Source organism: Agelaius phoeniceus, chromosome 6 (assembly GCF_051311805.1).
Source record: "Agelaius phoeniceus isolate bAgePho1 chromosome 6, bAgePho1.hap1, whole genome shotgun sequence".
In the NCBI taxonomy this organism is placed as follows: domain Eukaryota; kingdom Metazoa; phylum Chordata; class Aves; order Passeriformes; family Icteridae; genus Agelaius; species Agelaius phoeniceus.
The window spans coordinates 19971152-19984109 of NC_135270.1; the positions used below are offsets into that span (position 1 = coordinate 19971152).

Consider the following 12958-nt stretch of genomic DNA (forward strand, 5'->3'; position numbering starts at 1 on the left):
AAAGAAATATTACTATTCTTTTGTAAAAGACTTCCTGGGAGAAACAGTTTGGGTGTTTGATGTCTTTGAAACAAAATCATTTTTTCTTACCTGTAACTGGAGATAGGAAGTTTCCTATCTCCAGTTACAGGTAAGAATAAATGTTTTTGATATGATCACCTGAAGAAAAGAAACTTTTACTTATAACTATTTTATGTATTAAATGATTCATTTTTAAAAGCCAAATGACCAAACAAAACTCATGACTTATTGATGTTAAAATGGGAAGCTAAATATATTTTCATAATATAACAAGGCATATAAGTGCTATGGCCCATTCAGCATTACCAGATATTGTTACATATTTTGAATATTATTTCTGGTTATTTTTGTTCAGTGCACAGTTCTGTTCACATGCATTTACAACTATAATAGCATCACACTCAATACCTACATTTGTGTTTTCAAAAATAAACCAGTCAAACAGAAAATGGAACAAAGACTGAAATCAACTACAGCTGGGTTTTCTAGTTTCAAACTGGAATTTGTTTGAACTTGACAATTTGCTCTCCACCTGTGTCTACAGTGCTTCCTCCTTACATAGAGAGCAGTTTAGAAGGTAAGCAAGCAGCATAGAAACAAGCAATCAGTTTTATTTCAATGCAATTATTTTTAACCTGATCAGAATTTCGCTCTAATACCTTCAAGAAAAAGGGCAAAGGAAGGAAACATTCATGTATAGTGTGACAAACTGTAAGGAAGTGAGCTGGTCACAAAGATTTTTCTAAATTTAATATAGATATTAATGAATTTCATTATCTTCAACTTTCAAAAAAGCAACTGTTCCACCTGATCACATCTTTATTATCTGTATGGCTGATCCCCTTCTGGAGGGAGAATGCTTGAAGTCAGAACACTGAAATATTTATGTGGCATCACTACAGAAAAAAGAAAGTGAACACAATTTGATGTCAGACAACGGTGAATCCACATGTTCAGCTTCTTTTGGGAGATTTAATTCCTTGTAGGTTTAACTCTTCATTGACACATTACCTATTACCTAGAAGACGTATTTAAATCACTGCTAAAATAAACTGAACAGTTCACTGCTACTGTTCCTAACTGGATTTAACAGCAATGGATTCATAAGTCCTGAATTTCAAGCAACTACAGCAAGGGAGCTGGGAAGAAGATACAAAAGATATTAAACATTGTTTCAGGTAATGGTAATTGTGAAATTTTATTTCATTTTTGAAGTCACAGAAGAAAGTAGAAAATAGAGACAAAGTGTTGGATGTAAATAACCAACAACAGATGTAAAGTAACTAAACAAGATAAAAAAAAATCTGCTACTTTAAATTAATACATTTTACATGAGAAAACAATTGGTACAAAGGCTGAACTAGAACCATGATTTTCAAGGTCAGGCACACACTTCCCTAGTCTCTCAAAAGCCTCAAGCCTTAAAAGAATATTCAGCTGGGGACAGTATTAATTCTGAACAATGGTACCCTGTAAATGGACTCCATGCTTTCCAAACTTCTGCCATGAAACAGCTGAAATAATAAATTTGAAAAATGCTCACTCAAGGTATATTCCACCAATTCCACACTGCCATTTCATAAACAGAAAAAATTATCATCATCCAACCTGGCTTTTAGCCACCTCCTCAACCCTAAGTTTGATCTCCTAAAGAATTAATTGAGAATCAATGATTCAAGGTTTTAGTATCAAATTAGCAGTTTTACTGGAATATGAACATTTAGCTTTACAATAAAATACACTGTAGTAGAAGGTTCATTCAAATCTAGGTAATTTCAGTTACATTCCTATGGCTTTGAGCAAAAAAAACCCAAGCAGTTTTACTGTATGTACACAATATTGAACATCAAGATTTAAATTATTTATTAATAACCTACATTCACTGTGGATTTCTAAGATTTACATCCAAAAAGCATATTTTATTTACATGCTGCTGACATTTTAAAGAAAAAGAAATAAAATATTATCTGTTCAGGAACTATATCTATTCCAAAATTTAAAAAGATACATTTAACACCACAAAACATTTGAAACATTTACAATAAAAAACAGCTTTCTGTGCCAATCATACTTACTCTCCAAGAATGCAAAATTGCACTAACTACAATTAGACTAGAAACATTTAAGACCTGAGAGTCAAATCTAAACCTCTTTTTTTTTAAAGAAAACCCTAAAAGCTAATATGTTAATTTAAACACAGACTGGTCAGTGGTCAATTAAAAAAATAAAGCCAACACCAAAACCAGCCCCCAAAACCCCCAGTGCATTATTTCTGCAGCTCCAAAAATAGATCACTATAAAATGGTTGCAGTAGCTTGATAAGTGCCAGGCCTGCCAGATACAGTAAGGCTTATTTTCCAAGTGTCCTTTCCCACACACTGTACCCTAATCAAATAATGAGTGCCTTTGATCAGTTCCTGTGAGGGCTCCCACATTTATGTAAGCATGCAGTCACCAAAGTATGCTTCTTGGATTTTTGAGAGTTCCCACCCAAGCATACATACACAGGTGTTTTAATAGCTGGATCAGAGTAAAATAAGCATGAAGAGGCATAGAAAGTTAGAGATACTGGCCAGAAAACATTCAAAGTCTAATGAGAAGTTTTATATCCACCCCAAGGGTCTTTTAAACTCAGCAGAGCTCAGGAGCATCATTCACCGTATCAGTAACCATCATGTACCTTATATAAAATAATAATAATAATAAAATGGCTGTGCTAACAAGTACACTTTACTGCACTGCAGGATGTCAAAAAGGTACCACACCTAAAAAGCCCAGGGAAGAGAAGCATCATGCAAAAGTTACTCCATTTGGTAGCAGCCATTTTATTTCTGCACTTGGAAACACCAAGCTCCTTTCTGAGTGAAAAAGCTTCCTCTCCCTCCCTGTATCCTTCAGGAACTGCTTGACCAGGAGCATCTCCCAGGAGGGGTTGAGAAGGCCATGCCTTTCCCACTCTGGAGCTATTTCCCATGGCTTCAGCAGTTTGCCCTTCTCATGCAGGTGGCTGCCAAGGCAGCAGTGACCCTTCCAGACAAACTGCAATCCATCAGCCCCCATGGGCAGCCTTGCTTTGCAGGATTTCCAACAGGTTGCATTCAACTCAATTAACATTCCCCAGGGCCCAGAAACCCGAGTGACCACCAATTCCACTCACCAAAACAAATGCATGAATACATCCCTAACAAAGTTAGTCCTGCCCCTCCTAAGGGCCGACCTTTGCTATTTAAGACAGGAGCATTCCATTAGAATTTTAAACCTGACTGCACCATTTGGCAACATATTCACATCTGCTTATGCCACTTCATCCTCATTTGTAATTTGAAAACCAGATCTGCATTACTACAACCTTCCCTGTTTCACCACTGAAACAACTCCCAGCATATGCCTTTTTCCTGGGCTAAGGATCTTTGTTTTTCTAAGGCACTTGCATGAACAAGTACACAGGTCCATTTATTTATACAGAAATAAAATCAATGTCACAAACAGGCTTGCAAGCAGTAAGAAAAATGTGATACCTGCTAATGAGGGGACACTTTGTACTATCCAATGGCTGGGTCTCTTTTTTTTTTTGCTTTTCAAAAAACATTAACATTTCTTCAACTTAATGTGTTAAGGTGGGTTACAGCAGGGATTTTTTGATGTTTTACAGAATTTACCTCTAAAAAGAAACCAAGGAAGGCAAATGGCCACAAGTTTTGTCACTCATTAACATAAAGCAGCAGATACATTGAAGAACATTCTGCTAGTAATACATAGCAAATCCAACTTTTTCTAGTATTTAAGTCAGTGTGTTTTATCCCTTTGATTCTGGAAATAAGTAAACTAATTTAAAATTAAAAAAAAAAAAAGAGAAAGTGTATACAAATTAAGAGAAAACTGCAGAAGTTAGAATATACATGACTTCATGCATTGATACTATGCTTCCTCCCTAGAAACAGAAGATTTTAGAAGTCATCCTTTGTCGAAATAAGCTCTCCCACACTACTGACATAAAAACCCCCCAAAACAAATCACAACAAAAAAGACACATTTAATATACTGCTAAGGTTTTAATAGGTGATCAAGAAGGTGCTGACTCAGTTTCCTCTCCAGCTACTCTTCAACAAACCTTGCTCTTGTTCACTGTGCAGCAGAGTCCTCATCCCACCAAGAGGAGATTGCTTGGCATCATGCGAGGAGATCACTTGGTACAGTTTTTACTGAGGTTAAATAAACCCATGATGTCAACCAATGCTTTCTTGATGTTCTTTCCAAAGCGATGAGAATCCTTTAAAAACAAACAAACAAAACCCAAAACCAAATACGTGTACTGTCCATCAACAGATATTTTTCAGGCAAAAGAAGAAACTTTCTAATATTTTGTAGTTTTGGAGCTTCTGGAATTCAGGCATCTATTTTACCATACAATGGGAATTTTAATAAGAGAACTTCTAAAACTACAGATTAATCCAGGTTTATGCTAGTGCTGACCAATGAGTTCTTCATTATGCATTTACTTTCCTACAGTCAGAAATGAGATCATATCGTCTTGAAATTGGATGCACGTATAGCTTTCTGCTACTTTAAAATTTGGGTTTTGATATTGCTTTTCCTACAAGATTTTGAAAAAGCTCATTTTCAGAAAATAAAGGAGTGTTCAGTGAGTGGATGACTAATGACCAAGAAGTACTGAAAGAGCAGAAAAATTATTTTTATTTGAGCTCCTATCAGAAATGCTGAATCATTTGCCATTGAAAAAAGAATTGGAAATGAAAATAACAACTTTCTAAGTGTAAACAAAACAGGAACTTGTTCTGTTTATTCTAAGCATTAGATGGATGGCACAAGAAAGAAATTAAGATTACAAATGTAAATTATTAGCTACATTAAAGGATCTACTACAGCAGCCCTACTAATATCAAGGGCACACACACAAAATGGCTGCCTGTTCTGTATGGACTTTTGACTCAATTGATAAGTAAAAGCAACAGAGTGAAATTTAAAGTACAAGCTAACAGGCATCTGAAGAACAATTTCAACTATGATAAAAACAAAGTTGTATTTCCTAATCTTTAATGATTAACCAGAAGCACCATGATCTCCTGGACAAGTTAAGGTCAAAAGAGGAAAACTAGGTCAGCTATGTAGCCCTGAATGAACTCGGCATATTCAGTAAGGCCATAAAAATATAAAGGGGAAGGATGAATTGAACTCAAAGCACAAAGTCCTCCACAACAACAGCATGTTCAACATATGACATCTACTATCCTCTAATAACGGGTGTTATTTTAATAAATTTTTGATTAGTTATGTTTCTTAAGCACAGATTATAATTTATGGGTCAGCTTTGTTCAGCATTATTTAAACCAGGAAGGCTTAAATAGACAGCATACATTTTATTCCATCTTTACAGCTGCAGCCCGAGACAAACCAAAACTGTAATAAGAAAAACCAAGATAAGCCCATCTTTCTGTTTAGGGGACACATGTGATATTTCACCTGAGCTGCAGGGAACTACACATGTGTAAAGATGATCCTGGGCCACGTGTTTTCTTTATGCTTGAAAGCATAAGCAAAATAGAATATGGTATCCTTGGTTCACAAAACTATTAAATTTATACAACTGGAGGCAAAAAACTCCAACAAAGCAGCATATATTGAGAAATAAAAACCACATTATTTATATTTTAGACAATGAGTAGAATAGTTCTATAAGCACAAAGCAGAACAGATTTATTAAACCATAGGAAAGGACTGACTCTTACCGTCTCAGAACAAGATATTTTGCTGGAGACATGGAAATGGATGAAATTTTCACCCAAGATTATGTAAGAAACACCATAACCATCATCAGCCACCTAGGGGAAGAAAGAAGAGAAAAACACCTTCTAAACTGTTGTGTTGTGTCTGTATAAGTTGGACTGTTCTGTTCCCCCCTATCATGTAATGGTTCTACCCTGGTTCTCCTTTCCCTCCTTTATGCTGCCAGTTATCCCAACTCCTGCCCAGTTGCCTTGGGGATCAATGTACCCTTTCTCAAATCCCTCCCCGGTGCCCTGTCCATCACCTGGCGCTCCCACCCTTCTCTCTAGAACTCTCTAGAAACTTCCAGCTAGAGCATCAAGTGATGGTCTCAGGGGCCAGGGCCCCACCCTCAAGTTATCCCCTTTGGGGTTTTCCCTAAGTCAATCTTTTGTATTCCACTCCCCTCTAAAACTCTATTCGTCCAAGGACTGACTCCACCCCTGTGTCCCTCCCTCCTTATAAGCTGTTGCAACCCCTCTCTCTTTCTCTTCAGTTGTCAGTTCCCCTGGGACCAAATAAACCTGGATTCATCACAGCTGGAGAGTGCTCTCTGTTTCTGCTGACTGTAGCCAAAAGCCAAGCCATGTCCTACCACACTAAACTTTTTCCTTCTCCTTCGTTCTCAATCAACTTATGTACAATTAAGAAGTTGTTACAGTTCTTAAAATCAGTTGCAATTTCCTCAAGTAAAATTTCAACTAATATATTTAATCCATAATTTCTGAAGATTGGCTCCACTTAAGGAACAGGTCTAGTCTCATCTGAAGTGCATGGAATAACCACTTTCTGAATATTTATCTGTAATATTTCCCAGCTTTAATAGTTTGAAATAAAATACTTTTTCAGGTATTTTTTGGTAATAGAAAGTCCTGGTCCTAAGTAGCTATACAGCTTCAATGCTTAAGCTTTATATATAATGCTTAAGCAGCAAGGAATAAATTAGTTCAGTTGTATACCTAACCAATCAGCCTGCTGGGGTCATTCTGCAGATGTAAACAAACACAGTGTAAAGGCCTTGCATGATGAAAACTTGCCAAATGCAAGTTTTCTTCTGCCTCTACAGCAAACGTGATTCTGAACACCTGTATCATGAGCAGAGGTCTGGTCCAATTTCAACATTAGTAGCGTTAACTGTGCCAAGTTTCAGTCTGATGTTTTATTCCAACTATGCCTGGTAAACACAGATTATCCTGATGTCACCCCACTTCATGTCTTTCCTAACTCAAAGGATCTCAACCTTCCATGTCCTTGCTGCCACTGCTGCTAAGCACTCTGACAGTCTTCTCACTCTTCTCACTGTTAGTGCTACAAAGATAAACTCTACTGAATGTTCAAAAAAACCCTTCAAAACCAACAAAAAACACATGCATAGAAAGCTGATGTACTGAATCTCTGGGCTGATTCAGCAAACCAAAGCATAGTTTTTGTTAACAAAAACAAAGGAAAACAGTGTTAGAATTCTTGCAGCCAAAATCCTTTTGGGCATTCAGAATACTGATTTCATAATGGCTTGAGGAAGTCAGAATCTCAAGAATGAGCCATAGCTTGGCCTCCTTGATACTGCAAGTCAAATTCATTTTAACTTCAAAAACTACTGAAAACTGTATCAGAAACATGAGTAAATAAACATCAACAATTTAACACACCCCACCTCCCATTCCCCATCTTCCAACTTGACAAACCAGCCAAAATACACTGGACTTGTCACCCTAATTTCTGTGGGGCAAAGAGCAGTCCTGTGATACCTCTCACTGTTCCTTCAATAGAAATGCTTTTTGAAAACAGATTAATCTATTATAATAGCCCCATAAAGGCTGCTGAAGAGATATTGTTGACACCAATATTCTCATCAGTGGCCAAACTCAAATACCAATGAAATAGCACAGCAAATAAGCAGCTTGTCAAATCTCTAACAATACACTGGTTTCTTGAAAGTCTACAGAAGCCATAGAACACGGCTGTATTCTTGACTTGGCCATGATTCACACTTAGGAGGGCAAGCAGAACAATGTGAGCAGCTTAATCTGGAGGAATGTACGAACACATTTATTCATCAAGCAGGAAATATAAGAAAAGTCAAGTATAAGTACTTTCACAAATCCCAACCTTAAAATCTAGTTTAAGTAATAATGCATTTGTCACTGTAACAACAGTTTAATGTACAGAAGATCTGGGCACAGGCAATGTGGTAAAAACCCCAATTTCATAAGCTCTCTTTGCCTTGGAGCCCTGTATCTCATTTCATAACTGTGCATTTCCCTAAGAATAATCCTTTCTTGTAGTGGGATATCAGAAAAGGGTGATGCAGACTTTTCTAAACACAGCCACATCATGGGAAATTATTAAGTACATGCATTTAAAAGCATGAGCTGCACCTTTGATATGCAACAATGAGGGATTACAGATCTGAATTTTTTTGACTGCTGTCTTGATTGTAAAACTCTTTTTTAGTGGATACTTGTACTTAGGAAACATACTGGTCCAAACCCTCCACCAGAGGACAACATCTCCGGGTTCTTCTTCAGATCAATGTGCTGCTGGGGTGTCTGACTCGTTGACAGCCTCCAAGGTTCTGACAAAACCTGTATTAGATATAAAAGAGATGCAAACAAATAGAAAACACTGGTTAAGAACATGCAACTTTCTCAAAAACTAGTCAGGATAGCAAGTGTTATAACAAGTGTAGTATTGCAGTATTGCTGTTAGAAAACACTTTATAAAGCAATATTAAGGTTAACTCCCATTTCAATGGAATGAAAAACTAAGAAGCTTAAATGAAACAGTTAAACTTGTCCTGATATGGAAACCATTATCATATGAGGAAGTGATGTCAATTCCTCAAAGAGAATAAAATAGAATTTCAACAGAAATGCTACTTCAAACAAGATTACCTGTAAGTTACAGCCTTGTAACTTACACACAAAAGGTCTTGTTTTAACAAGACCATTATTAGTCATATTCAAATCCCAGGAAGATCCTACATCAAGATAGAAGCTTGTAAAATCTCTAGCAACATCTTGAAAGTTTGTGGAAACTGTAGAAAGTTGTTTTATTCTTGACTTAGCCACTTTTAGGAGGGCAAGCAGACAAACGTGAATAGCTTAATTTTAGGCAAGGTGGAACACATTTTTAATTAACCAGAAAAAATGATCAAGTGCAATGTAATTACTTTTATAAAATCCAACCATAAAATCTAGTTTAATTAATAATTTTTCAGAATAATATGCAACTACATTAATGCCATATACAGCTCCTTTAACTCTTAGTAACTTAAAAGGAACTGAATTTGTCAGTTTCACAAGAAAATTCTCAGAGAAAACACATAGCCTCTGCTGTACTCCCTTGAAAATACACAAAGCAAAACAAATTTTTTCAATACTGACTATATATTTTCTGCAATTCTAAGTAACATGTATTATCCTAAAAAGTTCACTGAAAGCATTCTTTTAGGTCTATCAACAAATGCATACATAAAGGAAAATGAAACTAACTCAACAATTTATCAGCAGATGTTAAACAGCACTAGCTGCAATTTTACCTTTTTTCTTAGGAAAACCAGAGCTGCACAAGTCTCTTGGGCAGATACCACAAAACACAAACTCACCAAAGGACTAATTACAGTAATGAAGAGTTACCAGTAAAGGTCACTTACTTCCTTGAGGAAAGGAGAATCTACAGCGAGGTACTTGGACACGACGTAGAGGCAGAAGAGGTGGCGGTCAATGCCCGCCCCGGTCATGGCGAGGCGATACAAGTGCTGGTGCTTGTCAGCTGCCTGCCGGAAAAACTTCAGCGTATTTTCCCTCTAACAAATAAACAAAGATTAAGAAAACTCAGTTAAATGAACTGCATCAAGGATGAAGGTGCAGAAACTAAGTTACAGCAATGACTCTCAAGCCTTGAGCACTTCAAGGTCAAGTACAAGACAACTGATCTCAAGTAGTATCCCCTGGCTTTTCAACCTCAGGTATTTAATTTCAGCTATTAGCAAGTGTCTGCTGTTACCTACTGTAAACAGCATAATGAAAACTAATCTGTATTTTAAGTGTTATCTAACCTACAATCAAACATGATTACAGCTCAAGCTTACTACATTATTTATAGCTTCTATAGATACTGGTCTTAAAGAGTTACAGAGAGCAAATCCCAACGTGATTTTAAGAAAACAAACTGCCAGAGCTATTTTAGAAGGCAAACTGCCAACACTGAAGGTACAGAGGTCCATGAATGCTAGTCATCAAAATCAACATAAAAGAGCAATCACTTCCTTCCTGTGAATTATTCTTGCTTCCCTGTCAGAAAGGAAAGCTTAACTGGTATGAGATTAGTTGTTTTACAAATCTATGTTTGAGTTTTACAAATCACAAAAATTTTACATGTAATCACAGTTTTCTGGAGTGCAGAAGCAGGTAAATAAGGGTATATTTGGGTTAAGTTCTGCCATTCTTTTTTAGTATGGCCCAGAATTTTGGTTATCTAGTGTAAGTCATAAGGCACTCATGTGCCTTATGAATTATCACAGAATCATAGGTTGGCTGGGTTGGAAGGGACCTTTAAGATCATCTCATTCCACTTGGACACCTTCCACTAGCCAGGTGGCTCAGAGCCCCATCCAGCCTGGCCTTGAACACTGCCAGGAATGGGGCATCCACAGCTTCTCTGAGCAATCTGTCCCAGTGCCTCACCACCCTCACAGTGAAGAACTTATTCCTAATACCCAATCCAAATCCACCCTCCCAATTTTACAGGGCACCAACACCATGAACTTACACTTTCAGTGGGGTCTTCCATGGCTTGGACAAAACGACAGGACTCCACCGTGCACGAACGAACCGTTTCGGTCCTGCCCTCTCGGAACAGGCGTGTCATGGACGCTTCATACGTTAGAGAAAACTTTCCCATATCCTTGAAAAAGGGAAAAATAAGAACTTAAAGGTTTAGATAGACTTGGCCCCTCTTTCTTAATCAACATTCCAAGCTAAGCACACAGGCTATGAATCACTGCACAAATGAAACTCAACATTTGAGTTTTCAGTAGCCCACCATTAGCCCCCTTACCCAAAGATAATAAAGGCAAAAATAAGATTAGTAGCAGGATTTGATAAACACTAACAGAACAACCAAGTAGCAAGGACTACTCTCTGCATTTCATATTCAACCCTCTTCAGTTTAAAAGAGAGGCTGAATGTTGCTACATTGGTCTTTTCTGACAGCCCAATACAGGAAAAGAGAACTAACAGAAGAAAATACAGGTAGGGATTTCTGTTAATCCTCTTAGGGAGTGTCCATGACTACTGCATCCTGTGTGACTCTAATCTGAAAGGTAAATTTGACATTGTTTATGTGTTTATGAACACAGCTACTAGAAGTTTCATAATTTCTTTCTAGTACAAAATGCCTAGGGGTACACCAACTAAGCAGAAGAGAAAACTGCAGAAATGTATCAATATGTGAACCATTGTAGAACTGATGTTCAGCTAGTAATCTGCTTAGGGTTTGTATCAATTTGCACTGACTGTCTTTAACAACCTTGTACAAGGATTACCCTACACAGTCACACACTCAGTCACACCCATGTTACAGCCAGCCCAAGGAGGCTCCATAGGGCAGAAACACTCTGCTCTTACCCGGTAGTGAGCGAGCTGCAGGGCAAGCTGCACAAAGGCATCAGGGCTGGTTTTCACTTTCTTTATTAGTCCTTTCCCAAAAGTATCAAAACAAAATGAACAGAAGTCCACATCATCTGCTAGAGCTACAGCAGTGCTCAGAGACTTCTCAATCACTTCTTGGCACTTAAACAAACAAACAAACAAACAAACAAACACCTCTATGTATACAAACATGCATTCATGGTATTTGAGAGAATTATTGAAAAAGTACAAGTATTTTTAACTGTTAAACAGGAAATGCTTGCCTTTATGCATGCCAGGAACATCATTACCTAAATAATTTCCCTTTGGGGAAAGAAAAGAAGCTATCTTTGGTAGAAAGTTAACATTCAAAAAGGTAATAAAAATGTTTTAAGCCAGTACACATCCAAAAGTAACTCATAAAACCCAACAGCATTAAAAGTGTTCAGATCAGGAGAATATTAAAGATTGGCCTACAGTTACAGAATGGCATTAGCAGTATGCCTTCCAAGCTCCCATACATGCTTAATTAAATAAATCACCAGCCATTAGCTTTTTATTCAAAATTAAAATCCAAATAGGTGGTGGCAGTTTTTCTAGAAACTCATGCAAAAAAAACCCCAACCAACTTAGAAAAATCAAATCTTATTAGATGAACTATGAACACAAAAATACCCCAGCTATTCTAAAGGAACTATTAGACAAGAGTATTTGTTGTGACAACAGTAATGAAACCTCAGCAAGTAAATGTTTATTTTAATACAGTCACTGTTTAAAAGAGGTGCCCATTTATTTTTGACATATTGCCAACCAAGAAAGCTTCTAGTAAAATGCTGGCATTTCCCAGTCAGAATTTTTAAAGATTGACATCAAAACCCCCTGATTTTCTAAGCAAACTGAGTAATGACTACACATGAAGTACACAACCTACAGGACTAAAAGAAATTTAGTATTAATTTATAGGGTTATCAATAATTACATAAATTATTTGACCACTGGGGAAAAGAGACATTTCTTCTAATGTCATACCACTAAACCATAATGACATACCACTAAATCTTCTGTACTTACTTCTTCTGGAATTTCCCATTGCAGTTTAGTAGGAATGGGAATATTGGGATTGGGATCTCCTCTGCAATGTCCATCTACTGAATAGCCCAGTTCAAGATACTCAGTTGCCATCACATTCTGCAAAGAATGATACTTCTTCAGAATTGCAACACATTACTTACTGCCATGGAATTAAGATTTTAATGTGAAAGCAATATAACCTATTTTCACTACACAGTGAAATAAAATAAAAACAATCCATTTCCAAATACTGAAAACAACTGCAAGTGAAGCCCCCAGTTTTACAAGAAGAACACCAGATGTGAACCAAACACTTATTTAATTACGCTGGTGCATTTTGCTAGATGCTACTGGTTTAATAAAAACCTTTTCAATTCAAAATCCACCTCAAACTAAGTAGAAGCAGGAAACTGAACTCAGACTTCACCATTTTTGTTCAAGTTAGATTC

At 36.9% G+C, this 12958-nt stretch overlaps 1 protein-coding gene across 1 annotated transcript in view; it reads right to left on the reverse strand.

Moving 5' to 3' along the window:
* Positions 1 to 1200: 1200 nt before the first annotated feature.
* The window catches only part of CPT1A (carnitine palmitoyltransferase 1A), a 40209-nt gene continuing 28451 nt past the window's right edge, over positions 1201 to 12958 (reverse strand). The window contains exons 14-20 of the mRNA XM_054635069.2: positions 12510 to 12626; positions 11436 to 11600; positions 10579 to 10713; positions 9461 to 9613; positions 8286 to 8390; positions 5769 to 5861; positions 1201 to 4291 (exon numbers count right to left, since the gene is read on the reverse strand). Coding sequence (XP_054491044.1) covers positions 4205 to 4291; positions 5769 to 5861; positions 8286 to 8390; positions 9461 to 9613; positions 10579 to 10713; positions 11436 to 11600; positions 12510 to 12626 — 855 coding nt within the window. The 3' untranslated portion in view covers positions 1201 to 4204. The remainder of the gene's footprint in view (positions 4292 to 5768; positions 5862 to 8285; positions 8391 to 9460; positions 9614 to 10578; positions 10714 to 11435; positions 11601 to 12509; positions 12627 to 12958) is intronic.